A 27,488-nucleotide genomic window follows, 5' to 3' on the forward strand; every position below is an offset into this window, starting at 1 on the left:
TAACAAATGAGTTCATCAAAATTTACAAGGAAAGGGTTTGGAAATGGCCAAATCTCTTCCAGTATCATACCTTCCTAGCATCACACATTTTTACTAGGTAAAATGTTGCCAGGCCAATGGTCAGTTAGCATAAGGTGAACGCATAATGCATAAGTTACAATTATTATTTTTTTTTTCATTTTTCTACTCATTTTAGGATCAAAATCAGTTAGCATAAGGTGAACGCATAATGCATAAGTTACAATTATTATTTTTTTTTTTCATTTTTCTACTCATTTTAGGATCAAAATACCTTTTTGGGTCATATAAATGATCAGAAAGTAAAGATGTAAATTTGCACCTTCGGCTCCGCTTGTTTGCAATATATTCATTTTTGTCAGTACAAACGTAAATTTTGAATTTTCACTCCACATGCTTTTGCATCAGCACAAATGAAATTGAGGCAGTGCAAATGATTTAAGTGTAAAATTTGACTTACTTTTGTTTCAAATTGTAATTTATTTTGTTTGAATGCAGTACAAATGAAGTAAATTAAGACGTGAAGCAGAAAAAGGTAAAATCCAAAGCAAAATTGAACAAAAATTTACATTTTTTACATTTACACTCTCATACATTTATATTAGTGCAAATAAATTTGCACTGCCACCACACACAGCCTCAAGTGCAAGCAAATCAAGCCGTCTACACATGTTGCAGTGCTCGTATTAGTGTATTGTGAGAACTGTGAAGTCAGGGTTTAGGTCATTTTCTTCTCGTCACACCATGGAAACTCCATGTGATGGAACGAAAAACAGAGTGGACCAGGTTCATAAGGTTGTGCTTGAGATCATTATTGTTAACACATTTTCGGTTGATTAACACAGATCAGAGAAATGTATTATCACTTCAAATATGAGATCATATTGATGTTTAGGTAGAAACAACAATTTATATTGAGATTTGAGATCCAATTCCACTTGCACTTGCATTGGATGTCATGGGTTTGGGGGATGGGTTACCCCCGTTGTGTAGGAGGGATCTCCTACACACACCTACTCATAGGAGAGATGTACACTGGAATCATCTTTGTATTTACATGTCATCATTTATGGGGAGATGTTCTCTATGTACAACTGTAATGTCCTGTGGGTAGGAGATCCAGATTCCTTGTGTAGCCCTTGCAGTAACAAAAAAAAAAAAAAAAACAATTTGTATTCTCGTAAATAGGTTAAGCACTGGATTGGTTGAAAAATATTTTTTGCATGCTTCCAAAATGAGGAGCTATATTGTAAGTTATTTTATTGTTGGAATAAATTTTGTTTTGTTGAGCCAAAAAAGAAAAAATAAAATAATTTGAATTGATCAATAATATTTCAGGTGAAAACAGCAATTATGCCAAACACAAAAAGGTCAAAGCTGTCTATACACTAATACATCAATAAACAACATTGATAGAAAATAAGCATTGCAATCTGTATATATAGAGGTATAATCTAGTTAGGGTAAAATGGCATAAGTTAACCGCATAAAAGGATACCTCCGTTCACAGCTCCATGTCTTCTTTAACGAACACAAAGAAAACGAAGGATAGGACGTAACTTACAGCTACCAAAATTGCCATCCCTAATATCAAGCATATATATATCATCATTGTCAGATACATGATCAGCACAATACAAAGTCATAGCAACGTTAGCACATTAATTTCTTCACTTAGGCTAAAGTAATGAGATTTTCCTTTTTACGTAAAGAAAGCAATAAGATATTTGATCAAGATTAGATTAGATTCAGGTTTGCCTTTGTTATGTTTGTTTTTTAGGTTGCATTTGGAAATGATACAAATAGAGTGTAAATTCCAGTTCAGGGTAAATTTGCACTGTGGTTCATTTGTCTGTATTAGGTAACATTATATTTTTGCATTCACAAATGACAGATTAATGCATATTTATATTAACAATAAGATGTAAAAATAACATCAATAAAAAAGAAGTAAATTTGCATTCAAGTGGGTTTTTTGATAAAAAAAATATGCTTTATTGGAATTCGTGTTTGTATCTATTACAACTAAAAGTCTGTTTGGTAAAAAGGTAAATTTGTCAATGCAAAACTAATCCAACTTTGCAATTTATATGAACAGTTTTACACTCTACATATTTGCATTGTTTCCAAACGCAGCCTTAGGCTCAGCTTGGAAGGAGTACAAATATAATTATGCAGAATGTAAAAGCAAAACCATGTATTTTGTATTATTTTATGTGTACTTGTAAGTACATATTTGCATTTGTACTCCTTCTAAATTGAGCCTTTGGATGTGTTTGGTTGCAACGTAAATGCAATAATACCCGTTGCAAACTATGACACCTCCGATTCAGGTGCATGAAATGGAGGATTTGGTTTTAGTTTTATTTTACAATCTTTTTGTTTGGCAACTAGCGATGCAAAACAAGGTGCAAAATTGTGAACGTTTGGCCATCTCTAAAGATACAAATTTAGAAGAAGAAACAAGGGAAGCCAAGCGATCATTGGTCTCTGAAGATGATTTAGTCACTTCTAGCTTGGAATCTTTCATTCAAATCACAGATGCCAAAATTGCAAGGACAATGACGTTGAAGTTGATTGAATAGAATCTGATGAAAGCAATCTAGATCATAATGATGATGACGAAGACTATAACTATGATGAGAAAGACAATGTTCAGGAGTACCTATAGAAGAATCTTTTGAGTCATTTTTCTCTTGTCGACCAGTGGAATTACAGAATCATACTACCCAACTTCACCATTTGACGAGGTTAACAACCCTATAATGACTTGTGGTTCACTTGGTCTAGAGCTAAAGACACTTAGGCCAACCCAAAACACTCGAGATAGGAGCCACTATGTTAATTCCGTACTGAACCCAGTTGAAAATCTCATTCAATAGAAAGTTGTTAAGGCAAGAACAACACCACCATTAAAGCAACACCAAATGAAAGAGAATATTAATTTTGAAAAAGACCCAGAAATACCCTTTAGCTCAGAATTGACTTTCAAGCCACCACCTCTCAAATCAAACTCAAATTTCAAGCATTCTAATCATTCTGATGAAGCACGATCCGGCCGGTCTTAGCTGTCAACGACCTTACTTCTGAACGGGGTAGCAGGGAACCTGAAACAGAGGAGATGAGGAGGCTCCAGGGGGAACCCGGTGTAGCGGCTCCGAAGCTCAAGTTAGAATCCTTCAAAAGCAAGATAACACCAGATAGCGCAAAGTTTGCATACCTTCTTTGTTGGGGGCAGGGGGCTCTTATAATCACTTCGCGCACTCGCTCCGAGGCCCTTGTCAGGTCGGGTATGATTACCCATGCGCTTGTCAATTCGTCCGTCGTCCTTTCTGCTAGGACAAAACCATCATTGCCTAACCGTCTCTCTAACTAGAGATGGCGGTGTCAGTGGCGGTGGCAGGTGGCCGTTTAGAGTGCGGCCGTCAAGCGTCAGGTCCCAAGTCAGTCAGGTGCGGCGTCCTCGAGCACGGACTTCCTCAATGTCAGGCATGGTACGACTTGTTTGGTTTTGGTGCCCAGAAGGTGATGCGGAGTGGTGAGCGAGGTGAAGTCTTGAGTTTGGAGGTATGTATAGGGTGGGTCAGTTCGGCGAGGTGTATCCCGAGCTGTTACAAGCTTGGTCAGTTCGGCGAGGTATATCCCGAGCTGTTGCAAGGTTGGCCAGTTCGGCGAGGTATATCTCGAGCTGTTTACAAGGTTGGCCAGTTCGGCGAGGTATATCCCGAGCTATTACATGGTTGGCCAGTTCGGATTACTCTGGTTTTGGGCCAAGGGTGAGTTCAGGCCCCCCGTAGGGAGTTCAGTCCGCTGGTGTCCCCTTGTTCATGCCTTAGGCTTGGCCCTTTTGCCGATCTGTTGTTTCTGCCACGTGTTGCGTAACAGTGAGGTCGGGCCAAATCTTCCTTCATCAATTGCCCCCCACTCCTCGTGCCAAGGGTCTTGCCTTGGTGCGGGGAGTTTTGCGAGGTAGTAGGTGGATTTGTCCCGTCCTTCGAATCTTGACTGCGCGAGTTGCTTTTGCCAGGGTTCTTCGGTTTTCGAGAAGGCTGGAAATGTGCCTACTCATGAATGCTGATGGTTGTGATAGTGTGTGTTTTAAATTTCAAAAATTCACGCTGCTGGGACGTGACAGCGGGTCATTCAAAAAGGCGTGCCACTGCTGTACATGCGCGGGCGGCTGTCAGGGAGACGTGCGGCGCATCAGTTTCAGAAAGATGCGTGTCGGCACGCCGTTGGTTTCAAAAAGGCATGCGCTGACGTTTCGCTCTTTTCGGAAAGACGTGTGCCAATCACGTCTCGACCTTATGGGACGTGCGGTCAGCAAAAACGTGGGCCGTCGGATCATCTTTAATCTGCACGGTCGATTATTGGTTACTGTAGCTATAAATAATGGGGGACCCCAGTCGATTTGTCACTTCTGCGGTTTGTCTACTGAGCTCGCGTCCAACTTTTCAGTTCGCGTCAAGGCTGGTTACATAGCCTTCAAGGTTCTTTGGCTTGTTCCCGTCTCCGGAGCCTTCAAAACTTTCTTCCGGTGAGTACCTTCCTAAATTCACCTTTTCCTCAATGTCTAGCTTTGATAGCTCAGACAACTCTTCAAGTAGGGCCGACGTAGGTTCTACCAACCGAGCCGTGTCCCCCGACTGCCTCAGTGATCCTGAGGTGGAACTCGAGGACTATGAACCAGTAGGCCGAGCCGCTTCGGGCAGTTTGGCGTCTACCTCTCGCCGAGGTCGGATGCTAGACATGTTTGGTCCCTCGAGCATAACGCCTGAGGGGCTTCAATCCATACTTATGTCTTACAACCTTCCTGGGGGTATACATATTTTATTCCTTCGGGTAGCTTTCCTTGGGAACACGATCCTGATGAGATCGTGATTTTTTGAGAGTAGCTCGCTGCGGGGTTGCGACTTCCTTTCCACCCCCTTCTCGTCGAAGTCATAAACCACTTCGGTGTCACCATTGGCCAACTTCATCCGAACTCTATTCGGAACCTGGTGGGGACAGTTTCCCTTTTTTGCGAGCAGAATTTCCCCTTGGACTTAGAGATATTCTCCTCTATCTTGATGCTCAAGATACAGACGGGTTCTCTTCCTGGGGGAAGACGGGCGTATTACCTTTCTCCTCGCCAGGGTTTTAAGCTTCTGCACGATCTTCCTAATAAGGTCCCGGCGTGGAAGCGGGACTATTTCGGTGTGCGAAGTGCACAAGGATGGCCCTTTCGGATCGGGTGGGGTGAGGTCGCTCCTGATTTAGGTGTTACTCTTGATAAAGAGACGGTGAAGGGCCTCCGACAATGGGCACGACAAGGTTTAAAGTGCCATCACTACTTAACGGAGGCCAAGCTTATTGCGGCCGGCCTGAGTTCGGGTAGGTTTCTAGCTATGCGGTTTCTTGCTTGCTTTGTTCTTTCATTTTTTCTGATGTCGAACTCGTTTTTGCAGGTGTGATGGACGCAGAGAGAACTCGTGGGGGGCGTCTGTTCCAAGGTATGAAGAGGAGGAAGTGGGTCGCCAAGCGAACTCGTACCGAGCTGCCCTTGGATGAGGAGCCCCAGGTTCCAGACCACACGCCGGAGGATCTGCCCAGGGAGCCTGAGGTGACTCCACTGATGCACAAAACTGCCGGGGCGCCTTACGCTAAGACCACTCATACGGGCGTTCCTGCATACTCAAGTGCTCCTGTTCACTCTGGGTCCGCTCATACGCGGGTTGGGCCCTCGGGCTCGGGAGCTCAAGGGGAGTTCAGGAGCGTGTTGACGCCGGACTACGCTCTTCAGAAGAGTAGGGAGGCGACTTTCCCTGAGGAGATCGCGGCGTGGACCGATCTTCCCTTGAATCAGGTCGCCTGCCGCGCCGTAACACATGCTATGGTGGTAAGTTAGATGCCGCTAAAGAAGCTTTCTGTGCTGCAGAGGCGAATACCCGGGCTGCTGAGGTGGCCGCTTATGCTGCCGAAGGTCTCAGCGTGACGCCGAGGCCATGGGGGTAGTTGTCAAGCATATGGCGGATTTGAAGTTGGATTTGCAGCATCAAGTCGAATATCTTCAGGAGGACATCAGGGAGAGAACACAGATTTTTTCCCAAGGCATTGAAGACGCCAAGAAGAAGGCCGTTGAAGACTACATTGCCTCTCCGCGTTTTGACGATCTGATGGTGGATTCTTACAGGAGGGGGTTCAAACTGAGCAGGTGGATGATCCGGAATACGTACCCCGACTTCGATGTTAGTGCCATATCCACTTCGCGTATAACTCAGGAGATGGCCAATGCTGCCGATGGCGAGCCGGACTCTGAAGGAGAGGCAGGGCCTTCGGGTGTTGTTGAAGTGCCTTCTGATGGCGAAGAAGTAGCTTCGGGCATGTAACAACCTTTTTTTTTGTAAGTCCCTTCTGATGGCCAATGTACTCCTGTTTCTTGCAACATAATAGATAATCTTTTTGCCCAAGTGTTCCTTTTCCCCGAACTGATTCTTTGTCGAACTGAATATGCCACTTTCTTGTCCGGGTTATTATACTTCTACGACCTGTTTTGTCGCGAAGGCTTTTTGTAGCGAACTGATTTTTTGCCGAGCTGATATTATGCTCGACTTCTTTGCTTGTTTACGCCGAGGTTCCTCTTGGCTCTGCATTGTGGCACATAGGACCAGATTTCGTCCACTTCGCTTGGCGGTTTATAGGTAGTATCGCCTTAAGTTCATGATGTTCCATGCTCGAGGTACTTGTTTGCCTTCCAAGGTTTCGAGTTCGTATGCCCCCCCGAGCGCTCTTTTTACTTTATGGGGCCCTTCCCAGTTTGGTCCAAGTTTGCCCACGCTGGGTTCGGGCACCATAATCTTACGAAGGACCAGGTCACCGACTCGGAAGCTTCGTTGCTTTACTCTGGTATTGTAGTAGCGAGCTACCTGCTGCTGGTATGCCACTGTTCGGATGTGCCCGAGGTCCCTTACCTCGTCCAATAGGTCAAGGTTGGTACGTAACTCATCTCCGTTCGTCCGATCGTCGTATGTTTCTAGTCGCAATGTTGGTACTTCGATTTCCGTCGGGATCACTGCTTCAGTGCCGTAGGTGAGGTTGAAGGGGGTTTCTCCCGTGCCAGTTTTTTCTGTAGTTTGGTGAGCCCATAAGACACTTGGTAGCTCTTCGGCCCACAATCCCTTAGCTCGATCCAGACGTGCTTTCAGTCCGCGCAGGATGGCTCTGTTCATTACTTCCGTCTGACCGTTTGCCTGCGGGTGCGCGACTGATGTGAAGTTTTGCCGAATCCCCATGTTCTGGCACCACTCTTGGAACTTGATATCCTTGAACTGCTTGCCGTTGTCGGAGATTAGTACCCGAGGCAACCCGAAATGACATACTATGTTTTTCCAAAAGAAGTTTTGTATGTTTCGGGCCGTAACAGTTGCCAGAGGTTCGGCTTCTATCCACTTCGTAAAGTAATCTACTACAACAACTAGGAATTTTCTTCCACCTGTTGCTGGTGGGAATGGCCCCAGGAGGTCGATGCCCCATTGTGCAAAGGGCCACGGGCTGGCGAGGTATTTGAGGTCGGAGGCAGTTTGACGGTGGATATTGGCGTGCTTCTGACACTTGTCACATTTTCTGACGAGCTCGACAACTTCTGCCTTCATCGTTGGCCAGTAGTATCCTTGTCGAAGTGCTTTTTGGGCTAGTGCTCTGCCCCCCAAGTGTCCGCCGCATAGGCCTTCATGAGTGTCGCGGAGTACGAACTCGGCTTCGGCAGGTTGCGGGCAACGCAAGTAGGGGAGCGTGTAGGACAGTCGGTATAACCGTTCGTCTATTATGACGTATTTGGCTGCCTGCCGTTGCATCCTCTTGGCCACATTGCGTTCTGCAGGGAGGGTTCCGTCTATCAAGAAGCTCGCGAGTGGGTCGATCCAGCTCGGCTCTGCTTCCAAGACGGGAGCGACCTCCTCTGTCCCCCCGAGAATACTAGGCCGAGGTAAGTCCTCTATGTACACAGTTCTCATGTTGTTGTGACTTGTGCTGGATAACCGAGACAGAGCGTCGGCCTCAGTGTTCTCTGACCTCGAGATTTGTCTGATGAAATGTGACTCGAAGTTGAGCAGGGCCTCTTTTACTTTCGCCAAATATGCGATCATGGAGAGCTCGCGTGCTTCATACTCGCCTGTAACTTGGTTGACCACGAGCTGGGAATCGCTGCAGATGACCAAGTGTTTTGCCTTTACCTTTCGCGCTAGGTCCAGCCCAGCTATCACTGCTTCGTACTCTGCCTCGTTGTTGGATGCCGCAAACTCAAAGCGTAGTGCGTATTCTAATTTTGTGCCGCCCGGGCCGCATAAGACTATTCCAGCTCCGCTGCCTTGCCGGTTCAAGGAACCATCCACGTGAAGGATCCAGGGCTCCTCATCCCAGTCCGCGTTTCGCCTGACCAGGAGAGATGCCACACTGGCTGCTACTTCACGGGGTTCAAACTCTATTGGCTCGGGAGTTCCGGGTTTGCCCGAACTGGGGACCTCGGGCTCGACCTGTAGGGCTTCGTGGCTGAAAGTGCACTCGATGATAAAATCTGCCAAAGCTTGGGCCTTAATAGCAGTTCTTGGCTTGTACCGGAGGTCGTACTCGCTGAGTTCGATGGCCCATTTCGTTAGTCGATCGAAAACCTCGGGTTTGAGTAAAACTTGTCTTAGAGGTTTGTCAATCAAGACGATGACGGTGTGAGCCTGGAAGTATGGGCGGAGTTTCCGAGCTGTTGTCACCAGTGCGTATGCTAGCTTTTCTATCTGTGGGTACCTTGTCTCTACTCCCTGCAAAATTTTACTAACATAATAGATGGGTCGCTGGACCCGGTCTGTTTCTTTTATTAGTACCGAACTGACCACCTCGTCGCTTGCCAAGAGGTACAGTTCTAAGACCTCGCCCACCTTGGGCCAGGCTAAGGTCGGCACACTAGCGAGGTAACCTTTTAGCTCGTCAAACGCGATCTGGCAGTCCTGGGTCCACTCGAACCCTTTGCCTTTGATTGCTTTGAAGAAAGGTAGGCAGCGGTCCGCTGATTTGGACATGAAGCGGCTTAGAGCGGCTATGCGGCCGTTTAGCCTCTGAACTTCTTTTACTTTCCGAGGTGGTCTCAATAGGGGGAGGAAAGGGGATGCTTGTGGTAGGAAGGTTTACGGGCGCCACTGCTTGTGGCGCGTTCAAGCTAGGGATCCCATCCACCGAAAGGGGGATGGTGAACTGTCTAATGCACACCACAGGGACTTGAAGTTGTTCCCCGGTGGTGTTTGTCTCCGTGCCACGTCCGGCGTTGCTGGAGGAGGCCATGAGTGTTGGGTTTTTTGAAGAAAAGGGGTTATGGAAGTTTGGAGGGAGGCCTTTTGAAGCGTTCCCACAGACGGCGCCAATTGATGAACCGCGATCCGGCCGGTCTTAGCTGTCAACGACCTTGCTTCTGAACGGGGTAGCAGGGAACCCAAAACGGAGGAGATGAGGAGGCTCCGGGGGGAACCCGGAGTAGCGGTTCTGAAGCTCAAGTTAGAATCCTTCAAAAGCAAGATAACACCAGATAGCGCAAAGTTTGCATACCTTCTTTGTTGGGGGCAGGGGGCTCTTATAATCACTTCGCGCACTCGCTCTGAGGCCCTTGTCAGGTCGGGTATGATTACCCTTGCGCTTGTCAATTCGGCCGTCATCATTTCTGCTAGGACAGAACCGTCACTGCCTAACCGTCTCTCTAACTGGAGATGGCGGTGTCAGTGGCGGTGGCAGGTGGCCGTTTAGAGTGCGGCCGCCAAGCGTTAGATCCCAAGTCAATCAGGTGCGGCGCCCTTGGGCACGGACTTCCTCAGTGTCAGGCATGGTACGACTTGTTTGGTTTTGGTGCCCAGAAGGTGATGCGGAGTGGTGAGCGAGGCGAAGTCTTGAGTTCGGAGGTATGTATAGGGTGGGTCAGTTCGGCGAGGTGTATCCCGAGCTGTTACAAGCTTGGTCAGTTCGGCGAGGTATATCCCGAGCTGTTACAAGGTTGGCCAGTTCGGCGAGGTATATCCCGAGCTGTTTACAAGGTTGGCCAGTTTGGCGAGGTATATCCTGAGCTATTACAAGGTTGGCCAGTTCGGATTACTCTGGTTTTGGGCCAAGGGTGAGTTCGGGCCCCCCGTAGGGAGTTCTCTCCGCTGGTGTCCCCTTGTTCACGCCTTAGGCTTGGCCCTTTTGCCGAGCTATTGTTTCTGCCACGTGTCGCGTAACAGTGAGGTCGGGCCAAATCTTCCTTCATCACATTCTAATCCACCTAAACAATAAATTGCAATTGATGTTAGCCTTTCGTTGTAATAGTCATCGACAACTTGACGTCTAGTCCCAGAATATCGAACAACAGACGTTCAGATCCTTAGATTCTCAAACAGAACATAACAGTCCCTAATGACTTAATGTTTAGACCTAGAGTATTCGACGACAGACATTCAGATCTCGAACTCTTGGATGCTTGGATAGAACGTAATTCACTGATGACTTGTCATTCAAATCCAGAGTATCTGACAACAGACACTCATATCTCAAACTCTTGGATGCTTAGACAGAACGCAATAGTCATTGATGACTTGATGTTCAGACCTAGAGTATTTGCCAATAGACATTCAGACCTCAGAATCTTGAACGCTCAAACAGAACGTAATAGTCATTGATACCTTGACATTCAAACTCAGAGTATTTGATGACAAGCGTTCAAACGCTCAAACAGAATGTAATAGTTCAAACATTCAAACTCAGAGTATCTAACCCAAAGCGGTCAAGAAATTTTCTCCTTTTTTTGATTTTTTGATTTTTTTTATTCCATGTCATTTTTCAAAAAACCAATGAGATGCACTTTCCTAATAACCTAAATAATCTCTTCTCCTAAAATTTTTCCTAAACTACCTCCCCACTATCTCCCACTTTCTCCAAAATTATCTCTAATTCCTATTTATCTTCTAAATTATATCTACTTCCTATTTATCTAAAAAACTATCTCTAATTTAGTAGAGAGTTTCTCTCCTAAATTATCTCTAATTCCTATTTATCCTCTCCCCAACTTTTCATCTATATCTATCTAAAGAAATTTTGGATTAAAAAATTTAAGAATTATTTAAATACTCTAACAAAATTATATATCAGGAAATTATGTACTAACACTTTAAATTCTGTTTTTCCGGATTATCAATTTAAATGTTATTCAAATAATAAAAACTTAACATTAAAAAAGAAAATCTTATTTAAATATTTCAATAAATAAATTTCATAAATAACAAATATTATAAATATATAAATAACTATATAAAAAAATATTTAGAAATATGTAATAGATTAAAATAAATAAAATTCAAATAACAAAAAAATTTAAATATTTTACATAACTAGATTTTAAATAGTCAAAATAACGAAAATATGTAATAAATTTAAATAAATTCTTAAAAGTAGAAAAATAATTATAACATAATATTGAAATTAATAATAATTTAATATCTTACAAATTTAACAATGAAATTATGTATTAATAGTATAAATTATAATTTAATGGATTATTAAATTCAGTAAATAACAAAAAATTATAAACCTTTTACATATTATTTAAACATTTAAATAACTAAATATTTAACATTACTAGATTTTAAATAGTTAAAATAACGAAATTATGTAATAAATTTAAAAAGTTTCTTAAAAGTAGAAAAATAATTATAGCATAATATTGAAGTTAATAGTAATTCAATATCTTACAAAATAAAATTATGTAATAATAGTATAAATTATAATTTTATGGATTATTATATTCAATAAGTAATTTATATTTTAAAATTTAAATATTTTACAGATTATTTAAGTAGTTAAGTAACTAAATATTTATTAATAATAACTTTAATAATAATTTAATTTTTTTCATAATATTGTAAGTAACTAATTCTATTTATATCAATTAATAATTCGAGAAAATAACTTTCATAAAATATTATTTATTAATAATAATTTTAAACTCATAATTTATATTTATTATATAATTATATATCAAATATTAATATTTATTATATTTCTGTAATTATTTATTCTTTTTTGTGATAAATTTATTTTCAATAATTATGTACAAATTAGTTTTTGTTTTGTTATTTATCAAAAAACTTTCAATAATTTTTGGAGATTAAAATACTATTATTGAAATTTTTAAATTTTGTTTATTGTACTTTTTGTATTTTTTATATAACTTATTGATTAATATTTATTAGAGATTATACTTTTATCTGAGATTATACTATTTATTGAATAATTTAATATATTTTTAGTACTTATTGTATTTTTGTAATTATTGTATTTGTTCATTATCAATATATTTTTCAATAATTGTTTATTTTTGCTATAAAATTTCAACAATTATTGGAGATTTAAATATTGTTATTTATCAAAGATGAGACTATTTATTTATCTGAAATTATGAGGTTCTTGAGTTGGTTCGGTTCGGTTGTAGGTTGTTTTGCCAATCAAATTGATATGGTCAGTTGAAACCAACTGATCATTTGTGAAAATCGACTCACTCAAGTTGCATAAGTTTGGGTTGACTTTTTGGTTTGGTTAGTTGGTTCAAAAGATTTAAAACTTGAAAATTAAATTTAAATTTTAAAAATTACAATGCAATTGTTAAAAAATAAATTTAAAAATAAAATTTATGATATAAAACATTTTAGACTAAGAAATATGAGAAATTTCCCACTTTTCTATATTAAAAATTATATTTAAAATATAAATTATTAATATATATCGATGGTCAAGTCATCCAATTTTGGTTGATTCACAAATGGCCAAAGCAAAACTGATCCAATATGGTTAGGTCAAGTTGATCGGGTTGGTCGATTTCATCAATTTAATGAATAAGCTTATCTGAAATTAATTATTGTTATTTTTGTATTACAAAAAAACATTATTAAAAATAGTATATAAAATTTGAATAATTTTTACTTATTTAAAAAATTGAAAATATAAAATAGTTGTATACTCTTATGCGTTTCTATTAGGGTCATTTAGTTGAACACACCTTAGAGTTTTACATATTTACTTAAACCTACCTTATAGTTTTAATTTTAATAAAATATCTCATATATTTTATAGCTTATTTACTTAATCAACCTTTCATTAAGGAGTGTTTGTTTTTCCATTAGAGGGATGATTTTTTATTCCAAAAATACCCTTATCACTTTTTTGTACAAAAAACAAAATTGACCAAATATAGCCAATAGAGTGGTTGTCCATGTCTTATTAGGGGCAAAAATGGTATTTTTATTTTTATTTTCTTTTGATAAAATTTATTTAAATGAGCATTGGGGTAAATACTGTCATTTTCCACTGTCATCTAATAAAAAATTGGTTAAATCCATAGCAAATTATAAGTGGTGTTCTAGTAAAATAAAAACTATAGAATAAATTTTAGTAAATCCATGAAACTATAAGGGGTGTTTTAATAAATGATCATTCCTATTATTTAGCTTTTGCTTAAGCAATACCATGCACCACACGGGTCCCCGCTAATAACATTTTATAAGGTAATTGACCTTCCACCTGAAGTAAAGTTTGAGGTTAAAAAACAGTTACTGCAGTTAATCTGGATTCTTGTGATACACACATCCCATGGGAAATGCAATCATCACTGAACGGGCTTCGGGCTTCCTTAATTATGTCCAACTCAGTATGGGTTGGATAGTTGTAAAGGAGGTAACCTTATCGGTCTAGTATAAAGAGGTGAGCATTTTCAGCCTGCCCAGCACCGCCTGAGAATTATAGGCTTAAGCCTAGTTTTTTTTTTTTTTGTGTGTGTTCAGGCCCAACCCAATGATTGGGCCTGAGCTCAACACTTTAAGCCTAACCGACATATATTTATATTTATATTATTTATGTATATTTATAAGTATTATTTGTGTTATATTTTATATATATAAAATATTATAAATGAAACTTGATGGAGCGTGATCCGGCTGGTCTTAGCTGTCCGCTGCCTTGCTTTCGAACGAGGTAGCAGGGATCCTGAGACGGGAGAGATGGGAAAGCTCCGGGGGGAACCCGGTGTAGAGGCTCCGAAGCTCAAGTTAGAATCTTTCAAAAGCAAGGAAATACCAGATAGCGCAAAGTTTTTGCATACCTCTATTATCGAGGGGCAAGGGCTCTTATAGTCGCTTCACGTACTCGTTCCGAGGCCCTTGTCAGATCGGGTATGATTACTCTGGCGCTTGTCAACTCGGCCGTCGTCCCTTCTGCTGAGACAGAACCGTCACTGCCTAACCGTCTAACTGGAAATGGCGGCGTCAGTGGCGGTGGCAGGTGGTCGTTTAGAGTGCTGCTGCCAAAACGTCAGATCCCAAGTCAGTCAGGCGTGGCGCCCTCGGGCACGGAATTCCCTGGTGCCAGGCATGGTACGACTTGTTTGGCTTTGGTGCCTGGAAGATGATGCGAAGTGCTGAGCGAGGCGATCTTGAGCTCGGAGGTATCCCGAACTATAACAAGGTGGGTCAGTTCGGTGAAGTCTACCCCGAGCTGTTACAAGGTGGCAGTTCGGTGAAGTCTACCCCGAGCTGTTACAAGGTGGCAGTTCGGCGAAGTCTACCCCGAGCTGTTACAAGGTGGCAGTTCGGCGAAGTCTACCCCGAGCTGTTACAAGGTAGTTCGGCGAAGTCTATCCCGAGCTGTTACAAGGTGGTCAGTTCGGCGAAGTCTACCCCGAGCTGTTACAAGATGGTAGTTCGGCGGAGTGTGCCCTTGTTGCCGCCTAGGCTTGACCCCATTTGCCGAGCTGTCGTTCTTGCCACGTGTCTCATAATAAAGAGGTCGGGCCAAATTTTCCTTCATCAATTGCCCCCCACTCCTTGCGCCGAGGGTCTTGCCATGGTGCGGGGAGTTTTCACGAGGTGGTTGTAGATTTGTCCCGTCCTCCAAACCTTCACTGTACGAGACGCTTTTGCTAGGGTTTTTTCGGTTTTCGAGAAGGCTGGAAACGTGCCTTACTCAAAAACGCTGGTGGTTGTGACCGTGCGTTTTAAATTTCAAACCAACTCGCGCCGCTGGGACGTGACAGCGGGTCATTTCAAAGAGGCACGCCACTGCTGTACGTATGCCGTCGACTGTCAGGGAGACGTGCGACGCGTCAGATTCGAAGAGACGCGTGTCGAAGCGATGTCGGTTTCAAAAAGACGTGCTGACGTTTCGCTTTTTTTGGAAAGACGTGCGCCAATCACGTCTCGACTTTAAGGGTTGCGCGGTTGGTAAGAACGTGGGCCGTCAGATCGTCTTCAGTCTGCACGGTCGATTCTTGGTTACTGTAGCTATAAATAGTGGGGGACCCCGGTTGGTTTGTCACTTCCGCGGTTGTCTATCGAGTTCGCGTCCAACCTTCCAACTCGCGTCTCTCTTCCAGCTCGCGTCAAGGCTGGTTATACAGTCTTCACGGTTCTTTAGCTTGTTCTTCAAACTTTCCGGTGAGTACTTTCTTGAATCTATCTTTTCCCCAATGTCTAGCTTTGATAGCTCAGACGATTCTTCGAGTAGGGCCGACGTAGGTTCCACCAACCGAGCTGTGTCCCCAGACTGCCTCAGTGACCCCGAGGTGGAGCTTGAAGACTATGAACTAGTGGGCTGAGTTGCTTCGGGCAGTTTGGCGTCTACCTCCCGTCAAGGTTGGATGCTAGACAGGTTTGGTCCTTCGACCATGACGCATGAGGGGCTTCAATCCATACTTCTATCCTACAATCTTCCTGGGGGGTACGCATATTTCATTCCTTCGGGTAGCTTTCCTTGGGAACACGGTCCCGACGAGATCGTGATTTTTCGAGAGCAGCTCGCCGCAGGGTTGCGACTTCCTTTCCATCCCCTCCTCGTCTAAGTCATAAACCACTTCGGTGTCACCATTGACCAGCTTCATCCGAACTTTATTCGGAACCTGGTGGGGACGATATCCTTTTTTTACGAGCAGAATTTCCCCTTGGACTTAGAGATATTCTCCTCTATCTTGATGCTCAAAAGACAGGCGGGTCCTCTTCCTGGGGGGAGACGGGCGTATTACCTTACTCATCGCCAGGGTTTTAAGCTTCTGCACGATCTCCCTAACAAGGTCCCGGCGTGGAAGCGGGACTATTTCGGCGTGCGAAGTGCACAAGGATGGCCCTTTCAGACCGGGTGGGGTGAGGCCGCTCCCGAATTGGGCATAACTCTTGATAAAGAGACGGTGAAGGGTCTCCGGCAGTGGGCACGGCAAGGCTTAAAGTGCCACCACTACTTAACGGAGGCTAAGCTTTTTGTAGCCGGCCTGAGTTCGGGTAGGTTTCTGGCTATGCGGTTTCTTGCTTGCTCTGTTCCTTCATTTTTTCTGATGTCGAACTCGTTCTGCAGGTGTGATGGATGCGGAGAGAACTCGCGGCGGGCGTTTGTTCCAAGGTATGAAGAGGAGGAAGCGGGTCGCCAAGCGAACTCGTACCGAGCTGCCCCTGGATGAGGAGCCCCAAGCCCAGGATCATACGACAGAGGATCTGCCCAGGGAGCCCGAAGTGACTCCACCGGTGCACGAGACTGCCGGGGCACCTTTCGCTGAAACCACTCATACGGGCACTCCTACGTACTCAAGTGCTCCTCACTCCGGGTCTGCTCATATGCGGGTTGGGCCCTCAGGCTCGGGAGCTCAAGGAGAGTTTAGGAGCGTGTTGATGCCGAACTACGCTCTTCAAAAGAGTAGGGATGCTACTTTCCCCGAGGAGGTCGCGGCGTGGACCGATCTTCCCTTGAATCAGGTCGCTTGCCGCGCCGTAACACATGCCATGGTGGTAAGTGAGATTCCGTCTTCCTTTTTTATTCTGTTGCTTCTACTGTTATATGCTCACTTGTTTCTTTTGGTAGGTGAATTCTTCAATTCATGCCTTGGCTGCCCAAGTGGAGAGGAGCTCGCGATAGGCGCGAGCTGCTGAGGCTGCTGCTCATGCGGATGAAGAAGCCTTCCGTGCTGCAGAGGCAAATACCCGGGCTGCTGAGGCGACTGCTTACGCTGCTGAGAAGGCTGCTCGCGTCGCGATGGCCAGATAGGCGAGGTCTCAGCGTGACGCCGAGGCCATGGGGGTAGTTGTCAAGCACATGGCGGACTTGAAGTTGGATTTGCAGCATCAAGTCGAGTATCTTCAGGAGGACATTAGGGAGAGAACACAGATTTTCTCCCAAGGCATTGAAGATGCGAAGAAGAAGGCAGTTGAAGACTATATTGCCTCCCCGCGTTTTGACGATCTGATGGTGGACTCTTACAGGAGGGGGTTCAAGTTGAGCCGGTGGATGATCCGGAATACATACCCCGACCTCGATGTAAGTGCCATAACCACTTCGCGCATAACTCAGGAGATGGCCAATGCTGCCGATGGCGAGCCGGACTCTGAAGGAGAGGCAGGGCCTTCGGGTGTTGTTGAAGTGCCTTCCGATGGCGACGAAGTAGCTCCGGGCATGTAAATTTTTTTTTTTGCCAATGTACTATTTCTTGCAATGGAGTGTCTTTTTCCCTTTGCTCATCTTCCCTGAGCTGTTTCTTTGTCGGGTTTTTAGATTTCCGTGGTCTTTTATGCCGCGAACTGATTTTTTGCCGAGATGATAATGTGCTGAAGTTCCTCGGCTTGCCTTGTGGCATGGCCTGACTTCGTCCACTTCGCTAGGTGGTTTATAGGTAGTATCACCTCAAGTTCACGATGTTCCACGTTCGGGGTACTCGTTTGCCTTCCAAGGTTTCGAGTTCATATGCGCCCCCGAGCGTTGTTTTTACTTTATAGGGACCTTCCCAATTAGGTCCAAGCTTGCCGACGCCGGGTTCGGGCACCATAATTTTCTGGAGGACCAGGTCGCCGACTCGGAAGCTTCGTCGCTTTACTCTGCTATTGTAGTAGCGGGCTACCTGCTGCTGGTATGCCGCTGTTCGGATGTGCGCGAGGTCCCTTACCTCGTCCAGTAGGTCGAGGTTGGTGCGTAACTCGTCTCCGTTCGTTCGATCGTCGTATGTTTCTAATCGCAACGTTGGTATTTCGATTTCCGCTGGGATCACAACTTTAGTGCCGTAGGTGAGGTTGAAGGGGGTTTCTCCCGTGGCTGCTTTTTCGGTCGTTCGGTGAGCCCATAAGACACTTGGTAGCTCTTCGGCCCACAATCCCTTAGCTCGATCCAGACGTGCTTTCAGTCCGCACAGGATGGCTCTGTTCATTATTTCCGTTTGACCGTTTGCCTGTGGGTGCGCGACTGACGTGAAATTTTGCCGAATCCCCATGTCCTGGCACCACTCTTGAAACTTGATGTCCTCGAACTGTTTGCCGTTGTCGGAAATTAGAGCCCGAGGTAATCCGAAGCGACATACTATGTTCTTCCAAAAGAAGTTCTGTATGTTTCGGGCCGTAACAGTTGCCAGAAGTTCGGCATCTATCCACTTCGTAAATTAATCTACCGCAACAACTAAGAATTTTCGCCCGCCTGCTGCCGGTGGGAATGGCCCGAGGAGGTCGATGCCCCATTGTGCAAAGGGCCACGGGCTGGCGAGGTATTTGAGGTCGGAGGCAGGTTAATGGTGGATGTTAGCGTGCTTCTGACACTTGTCGCATTTTCTGACGAGCTCGACAGCTTCTGCCTTCATCGTTGGCCAGCAGTATCCTTGTCGAAGTGCCTTTTGGGCGAGTGCTCTGCCCCCCAAGTGTCCGCCGCACAGGCCTTCATGAGTGTCGCAGAGTACAAACTCGGCTTCGGTAGGTCGCAGGCACCACAAATAGGGGAGCGTGTATGACCGTCGGTATAAACGTTTGTCTATTATGACATATTTGGCCGCCTGGTGGTGCACTCTTTTGGCGGCATTGCGTTTTACAGGGAGGGTTCCGTCTATCAGGAAGCTCGCGAGTGGATCGATCTAGCTCGGCTCTGCTTCTAAGATGGGAGCGACCTCCTCTGTCCCCCCGAGAATACTAGGCCGAGGTAAGTCCTCTATGTACATAGTTCTCATATTGTTGTGACTCGTGCTGGCTAACCGGGACTGGGCGTTGGCCTCAGTGTTTTCGGACCTCGGGATTTGCTTGATGATGTGTGACCGGAAGTTGAGCAGGGCTTCTTTTACTTTGGCCAAATATGCGATCATGGAGAGATCGCGTGCTTCGTACTCGCCGGTAACTTGGTTTACCACGAGCTGAGAATCGCTGCAGATGACCAAGTGTTTTGCCTTCAACTTTCGTGCTAGGTTCAGGCCGGCGATTAGCGCTTCGTACTCTGCCTCGTTGTTGGATGCCGCGAACTCAAAGCGTAGCGCGTACTCTACTTTTGTGCCGCTCGGGCCGCACAAGACTATTCCAGCTCCGCTGCCTTGCCGGTTCGAGGAACCATCCATGTGAAGGATCCAGGGCTCCTCATCCCAATTTGCTCTTCGCCTGATCAGGAGAGATGCCACACTGGATGCTACTTCACGGGGTTCGAACTCTATAGGCTCAGGAGCTTCGAGTTCGCCGTAAATGGGGACCTCGGGCTCGACCTGTGGGGCTTCGTGGCTGAAAGTGCACTCGGCGATAAAATCTGCCAAAGCTTGGGCCTTGATAGCGGTTCTCGGTTTGTACTGGAGATCGTACTCGCTGAGTTCGATGGCCCATTTCGTCAGTCGACCGGAGACTTCAGGTTTGAGTAAAACTTGTCTGAGAGGTTTGTCAGTTAGGACGATGACTGTATGAGCCTGGAAGTACGGGCGGAGCTTCCGAGCTGCTATTACTAGGGCATATGCTAGTTTTTCTATCTCTGGGTACCTTGCCTCTGCTCCCTGCAAAATTTTACTAACATAATATATGGGTCGTTGGACCCGGTCTATTTCCTTTATTAGTACCGAACTGACCGCCTCGTCGCTCGCCGAGAGGTACAGTTGTAAGACCTCGCCCACCTCGGGCCGGGCTAAGGTTGGTATACTAGCGAGGTAACCTTTTAGTTCGTCGAACGCGAACTGGCAGTCCTAGGTCCATTCGAACCCTTTGCCTTTGACTGTCTTGAAGAAGGGTAGGCAGCGGTCTGCTGACTTAGATAAGAAGCGGCTTAGAGCGGCTATGCGGCCGTTTAGCCTCTGGACCTCTTTTACTTTCCAAGGTGGTTTCATATCTAGAACGACTTTTACTTTGTCCGGGTTGGCCTCAATACCGCGCCGATTGACAATGTAGCCTAGGAACTTGCCCGAGGTGACGCCGAAGACACACTTGTTGGGATTCAACTTCATGCTAAAGTGTCGTAGGATTTGGAAAACAGAATCTAAGTCTTGTATTAACTCTTGTGAAAACTGAGTTTTGACGACCATGTCGTCTACATAGCACTCTATCTTCATTCCAATCAGGGGCCGAAACAGCTTATTTAGAAGTCTTTGGAAAGTTGCCCCGGCGTTTTTAGTCCGAAGGGCATGACTTTGTAGCAATACAGGCCGAACTTGGTAATGAAGCTGGTTTTTTCCTCGTCGGATGGGTCCATCCTAACTTGGTTGTAGCCCGAGTAGGCGTCCAGGAAGCTTATCAACTCGTTTCCCGAGGTCGCGTCCACTAGGCGGTCAATTCTGGGGAGGGGGAAGCAATCTTTCGGGCAAGCTCGGTTCAGGTCGGTATAGTCGACGCACATGCGCCACTTGCCGTTTGCCTTTTTTACCAACACCGGGTTGGCCACCCAGCTCGGGTAGTGGACTTCCCTTATGAAGTTTGCTGCGAGGAGCTTCTCAACCTCCTCGTCGACCGCTCTCCAGCGTTCTGGGGCTAAGTTGCGTTTCTTCTGTCTAACGGGTCTGACTACAGGGTCAGTATTAAGCTTGTGAGTTATCAGTCCGGGGCTAATGCCGGGCATGTCGGCCGCGGACCAGGCAAAAATATCTAAATTTTGGAGTAAAAAACTTACCAGTTCGGCTCATAGGGGATCTTCGATGGAAGCTCCGATGCTTAGTGTGCGAGCTGGGTCCGTAGCTGAAGCCTGGATTGCGACTGTTTCCTCCGTGGGCGAAGCTCGCTCCTCACCTTGCTCCACCGGTCGCTCCAGCTCGAGGTCGTCGGCCATCTTGGTTTTTCCCTTTAGGGCGGCAACGTAGCACTTGCGGGACTCGAGTTGGTCGCCCCGCGCTACCCCTATACCGAAGTCCGTAGGGAACTTCATGGCCAAATAGTAGGTGGAGACCGCCGCCCGTAGGACATGCGTGATCGGCCGCCCTATTATGGCATTGTATGGGGAGGGGGTCGCGACTACTAGGAAATCATGGTTGAGTCTGACCGCACAAGGCCATGTGCCGACTTCCATAGGGACAATTATTTTCCCGAGGGGCCTAACTTCCTCTCCGCTGAAACCTACCAGGGGAGTGTTCGCGGGCTTCAGCTCGCTCTTCTTTAACTGTAGCTGGTCAAATGCCGATTTGAAGAGGATGTCCGCTGAGCTGCCCGAATCTACGAGCACACGTGTGACCTCGAAATCGCTAATCCTTAGCTTAATGACAAGCACGTCATCATGGGGGTAGTGGACTCCTCGCGCGTCATCCTCCGTGAAAAAGATTGGCTCTTCGGTCTTTGGCCTCTTTGGGGGGTCTTTGGCCTCCATAGGGACAATTATCAGTCCGGGGCTAATGCCGGGCATGTCGGCCGCGGACCAGGCAAAAATATCTAAATTTTGGAGTAAAAAACTTACTAGTTCGGCTCATAGGGGATCTTCGATGGAAGCTCCGATGCTTAGTGTGCGAGCTGGGTCCGTAGCTGAAGCCTGGATTGCGACTGTTTCCTCCGTGGGCGAAGCTCGCTCCTCACCTTGCTCCACCGGTCGCTCCAGCTCGAGGTCGTCGGCCATCTTGGTTTTTCCCTTTAGGGCGGCAACGTAGCACTTGCGGGACTCGAGTTGGTCACCCCGCGCTACCCCTATACCGAAGTCCGTAGGGAACTTCATGGCCAAATAGTAGGTGGAGACCGCCGCCCGTAGGACATGCGTGATCGGCCGCCCTATTATGGCATTGTATGGGGAGGGGGTCGCGACTACTAGGAAATCATGGTTGAGTCTGACCGCACAAGGCCATGTGCCGACTTCCATAGGGACAATTATTTTCCCGAGGGGCCTAACTTCCTCTCCGCTGAAACCTACCAGGGGAGTGTTCGCGGGCTTCAGCTCGCTCTTCTTTAACTGTAGCTGGTCAAATGCCGATTTGAAGAGGATGTCCGCTGAGCTGCCCGAATCTACGAGCACACGTGTGACCTCGAAATCGCTAATCCTTAGCTTAATGACAAGCACGTCATCATGGGGGTAGTGGACTCCTCGCGCGTCATCCTCCGTGAAAAAGATTGGCTCTTCGGTCTTTGGCCTCTTTGGGGGGTTCCTTTCTTCGAGGGCCACTTCGCGAACTGAAGTCCGGGCTGCTGCCGAGGTACACCCCACTACTACGGATCCTCCCACTATTACATGGATGGTTCCCCGAATTGGCCTCTCTTCTGGAGGCTGCTTCTGCAACGGTTCGGCAGGTCTGTTGCTAGACTCGGGTGCATCCTTTTCTTGCTCCCCTTGCCGACCTGCTTTATTGTTATTGTTGTGCTGTACAAAATTTCTCAAGTATCCGCGACGGATGAGTTCCTCTATCTCGTCGCGGAGGTTATTACACTGTTCGGTGCTATGACCATGGTCTCTATGGAAACTACAATACAAATTCTTGTTTCTATCGTTCGGATTTCCCTTCAGGCGAGGTGGCCACCTAACGTACGGAGCGTCTTTGATCGTCATTAAGATCTCTGTCCGCCTCGTGTTCAATGGCGTGTAGTCCGTCCGAACTGCTAAGGGGGCCCGGAAGGACTGGTTCGGCTTCGGCTCCTGGATCGGGTTTTTTCTACTCACCAGGTTGGGGAGCTCGCCTTCTCTCTTTCTTTTCTCGTTCCCGCCTTCTGTTCGTTGGTTGATCTCTTCCTCAGTCCTCATGAACTTATCCGCGAGTTTGAGGAATTCGGCCACGGTCGCGGGCTGGTTGGCCACCATGTGCCATTTGAACTCTTTGTGCGTCACCCCTCTTTTGTCCGCTGCGGGCTGCACTGCGGGGTCCAACCGTGGTATTTGCAAGCATGCCTCGTTGAACCGCTTGATGTAGCCCCGAATAGACTCTCCTTCTCTTTGGACCACTCCGAAGATGCTTTCCTCTGTTCTGGGGCACCGTCGGCTGGTGATGAAGTGCGTGGTGAAGACTTGCACGAACTGGGCCCAGCACTTTATTGACCCGGGGGCCAGGTTCTTGTACCAAGTGCGGGCTACCCCCTTGAGGGTGGTGGTAAAGGCCATGCACATGCATGATTCGTTAGCCCTGGCGAGGTGCATTTGCGACTGAAAGGCGTCACCGTGGTCGTTGGGGTCGAAGGACCCGTCGTACTTGTCCAGAGGTGGGAGTTTGAAGTCTCTGGGTAAGGGGACCGCTAGGAGTTCCGATGCAAGGGGGGAAGGAACGGAGAGAGCCGGGGTAGCCCCTACCTCGTTCGAGCTCGTGGCTTTGCGTCTGACTTCCGACAAGGCGCGGGTGGCGGTCTGGTGGCTTCGCCGGCGCCTTCGCCGTTGAGCGGGCCTTGTGCTGGCGCTGCTGGCCTCCGTGTTACCGACCTCGATGGGCCCGGAGTGTTGGTAGTCCGCCGCTAGGGCGCTGAATCGATTTTCGGTGAGCGGGAGCTCGGGCTTGGAGCGCCGGGGTGCCGACCTTGCGGGCAAGGTTCCCGACCCACTCGCGGGTTGCGAGGCGGGGATGACATTTCTCTCTCTTTGGCCTGGGGACGAGGCCTGGCTGTTTGGGTGGTTTTGGGGCCGGGAGGCCTTCGCCTGGCGGGGGCGCCCATCCTGCGGGGAGGCCTTGACCGGCCTCGGGGCGGGGTGGCGAGGTGGAAGTAGTGGTTGGTTCAGTGGCAGTTGGGGGAACTGCTGTTGGTAGTGATACTGGGAGATGTTGTGCAACACTTGGTGCTGGTGAAGCTGGTGTTGCTGGAACTGTTGCATTTGGGCTTGCATTGCCCGCATGCACTTCACCAGGTCCTCCAACCGGTCTTGGCTAGCTGCTAGGGGGATGACAGTTGGTTCAGTGAAAGTTGTCTCAATGGGGAGATGAAAGGGTACGTTTGTGGTAGGAGGGTTTACGGGTGCCACTGCTTGTGGCGTGTTCAGGATGGGGATCCCATCTGCCGAAAGGGGGATGGTGAACTGTCCAACGCACACTATAGGGACCTGAAGTTGCTCCCCGGGGGCGTTTGTCTCCGTGCCGCGTCCGGTGTTGCTGGAGGAGGCCATGAGTATTGGGATTTTTAAAGAAGAAAGGGGATATCGAAGTTTGGAGGGAGGTTTTTCGAAGCGTGTTCCCACAGACGACGCCAATTGATGGTGCGCGATCCGGCTGGTCTTAGATGTCCGCTGCCTTGCTTTCGAACGAGGTAGCAGGGATCCTGAGACGGGAGAGATGGGAAAGCTCCGGGGGGAACCCGGTGTAGAGGCTCCGAAGCTCAAGTTAGAATCTTTCAAAAGCAAGGTAATACCAGATAGCGCAAAGTTTTTGCATACCTCTCTTATTGGGGGGCAGGGGGCTCTTATAGTCGCTTCGCGTACTCGTCCCGAGGCCCTTGTCAGATCGGGTATGATTACTCTGGTGCTTGTCAACTCGGCCGTCGTCCCTTCTGGTGAGACAGAACCGTCACTGCCTAACCGTCTAACTGGAAATGGCAGCATCAGTGGCGGTGGCAGGTGGCCGTTTAGAGTGCTGCTGCCAAAACGTCAGATCCCAAGTCAGGCAGGCGTGGCGCCCTCGGGCACGGAATTCCCTAGTGTCAGGCATGGTACGACTTGTTTGGCTTTGGTGCCTGAAAGATGATGCGAAGTGCTGAGCGAGGCGGTCTTGAGCTCGGAGGTATCCCGAACTGTAACAAGGTGGGTCAGTCCGGCGAAGTCTACCCCGAGCTGTTACATGGTGGCAGTTCGGCGAAGTCTACCTTGAGCTGTTACAAGGTGGCAGTTCGGCGAAGTCTACCCCGAGCTGTTACAAGGTAGTTCGGCGAAGTCTATCGTGAGCTGTTACAAGGCGGTCAGTTCGGCGAAGTCTACCCCGAGCTGTTACAAGGTGGCAGTTCGACGAAGTCTACCCCGAGCTGTTACAAGATGGTAGTTCGGCGGAGTGTGCCCTTGTTGCTGCCTAGGCTTGACCCCTTTTGCTGAGCTGTCGTTCCTGCCACGTGTCTCATAATAAAAAGGTCGGGCCAAATTTTCCTTCATCAAAACTTATATATAATATTTTATGTTACAAATGTATAAAATGATTTTTATGCATGTATTACGTATATAGAAAATATTGTATGTATTAATATTTTATATGTGTGTAGGCCTGGGCCAAAGTAAATACTGAAAGTAGGGGGGGGTTATCTTAGAAGGTACATATATGTATGCATTGGTTTATCTAAATCAAGGTTTTATTTAATGGATAAAAGTGCAAATAAATCAAACATACTTTTGTTGAATGAAATTGACTTGGGGTTTGCTCCCCTATATTTACCAAAATAGGGGAGCTAGAGAGTCAAATTTGGTGTTGGCTTTACTATTTTGTTTACTATTACCAGATTAATGTTCAATTCACAACATCAAAGGAGACTGGAGACAAGTGCTTAGGCTTCAACTAGCCTAACAATTTATGGGGATGGGCACAAGTGCAACGTATGTGTGTGTGTACAGTACAAATAAAGAAAAAAAAAGGACTCACCAAAGTCAACATGCGTCGGAACCACCACTTTGTCTGCTGGTAGTGGATCTTTTTTCTGAATTGATAAAGCTTCCAACTGCAGGAACATGGAAACTACAACAAAAAAGCTCCCCATTTTTTCTCTCACAACCCTCTTCCTCAGATCCAAGGACCAAAATCCAGCTAATCCGTGTAAATAAGCTTCCATCACAACCTTCAACAGCAACGATACTCCAAGGCAGAAAGCAAATTTGGCTATTCGACGACTGATTGTTTTGGATTTGAAGGTGGCGCTAACCAAATTAACAACTGAAGCACAGGCATAAAGAGGAAGCCACAAATACCAATCTAGAGAGACCAAAAACAATGAGAAAGAATTACTAATTAGGAACATCTAGGCAAAGGCAAAGGCAAAGTGGAAGGTTACCTGGGTCGTCCAGTTGAACTGATGCCGAGTAAGCGAAAAGAGAAGCCAATAACAGGGAGCATGAAGCGAACAGCCTTGCAGGTCTACCCATTTTCTTCCCGGAGTTGGGAGCTTGGCGAGGCATCTCATCCAGTCATATAACAGTCAACCTTTTCGGCAACCAACTACTAGTAATTTTGTTTATATATACATATATTAGGTGTTGTTTGTTTTCCAGCCGAAAGTTTTAAAAAGCTTTTCAACGTGTGAGAGAGAGAGAGAGAGAGAGATCAGTGCAAGGGCGCACACACAAGGTCAACAGGCTATTCTCAATGGGCTTTAACCATTGGATCAGGGTATCCAATCTGAAAGCTTGAGGCCCAGAAGGCCAGCTCGACGGCCTGAGGCATGAACCAGCATAGTTTTAAACTAATTATGTATCTACCATGTATACATAATAAAAATGCAAATACTTGTAAACATTATAACAAAGGATCCTCATTTAAATGAGCCGGATCTTTATAGCAGCAAATTGTGCTTCATATATGGATCCTATTGTGTATGCCTTTACTTTAGAATCAGGCCCATTTGAATGTATATCTGATTTTGTCGGAATTGCTACAGATCAGATCATCAGATGGGAAAGCAGAGAACGGTCTCAACTCTACCCATTACAAGCTTATCGAATAAAATAATAAACAAAGAAAAACTCAACTCTACCCACTACTTTGTTTCAACCTGCAGCTTTTGCAATCTCACCCACGGACAAGTGTTGAGTGCAGACCGTCTACCTCTATAATTTTATTGAAAAAGGGTGAATGACATGATGTTGGTATAGCTATTATTCCAGTTGAGAAGGCCAGTTTTGACTTTTTATTTATTTATTTGCTTCATCAGTTTGGACTATTAATGAGATACATTGCTTCGTGCCATTATCGCACTGCCCCATACACCCAACCAACCATAAAGTTGTAAATGCACGTTCTTTCTTTAATGGATCGACTTGGACCCATTTGGGTTCACGGATAATTTTCTCCGATATAATATCATATGGATGAGATACTTTCAGATGTAATTTTTTTGTCAATAATTTTAAAATATGTAAAATAGTATGTTTTAACAAATTCTACTATAAAACAAGATATGTATATATTAAAAATTCAATTTAGTTTCATGAAATATAATTATGTAAGTCTTTGAAAAATTATATTTAGTTTTGAAACTAGACATACATGCATGATATAAGCATATCACAGGGGATACCCATGTCGGATATGGAAAATGGACTCTCCATTTCCTGGAATCCTGGATATGTAAAACAGATAGAACCTTAAAGAGTTGGGCGAGAAGATTACT

At 46.0% G+C, this 27,488-nt stretch overlaps 1 protein-coding gene across 1 annotated transcript; it reads right to left on the minus strand.

The window, feature by feature from the left end:
• Positions 1-1,387: 1,387 nt before the first annotated feature.
• Positions 1,388-26,368, minus strand: LOC148876948 (transmembrane family 220 helix protein). Its single transcript, XM_088965268.1, has 3 exons — positions 26,154-26,368; positions 25,748-26,074; positions 1,388-1,602 (listed from the first exon to the last, which is right to left on the minus strand). The coding sequence occupies exons 1-3, from the start codon at positions 26,275-26,277 to the stop codon at positions 1,523-1,525; spliced, it is 531 nt and encodes a 176-aa protein (XP_088821394.1). The 5' UTR covers positions 26,278-26,368; the 3' UTR covers positions 1,388-1,522.
• Positions 26,369-27,488: the final 1,120 nt, after the last annotated feature.

This window comes from Nelumbo lutea, chromosome 1 (genome assembly GCF_056320005.1).
Source record: "Nelumbo lutea isolate HS-2025 chromosome 1, American lotus-T2T, whole genome shotgun sequence".
NCBI classification, from domain to species: Eukaryota; Viridiplantae; Streptophyta; class Magnoliopsida; order Proteales; family Nelumbonaceae; genus Nelumbo; species Nelumbo lutea.

Excerpts from the sequence above, each read along its gene's own strand:
- LOC148876948 (XM_088965268.1), bottom strand. The coding sequence starts at position 26,277 with ATGCCTCGCCAAGCTCCCAACTCCGGGAAGAAAATGGGTAGACCTGCA. Across the intron at positions 26,075-26,153 it reads AGTTCAACTGGACGACCCAG|ATTGGTATTTGTGGCTTCCT; the intron begins GTAACCTTCCAC and ends TGGTCTCTCTAG. Across the intron at positions 1,603-25,747 it reads TCCGACGCATGTTGACTTTG|GGATGGCAATTTTGGTAGCT; the intron begins GTGAGTCCTTTT and ends GCTTGATATTAG.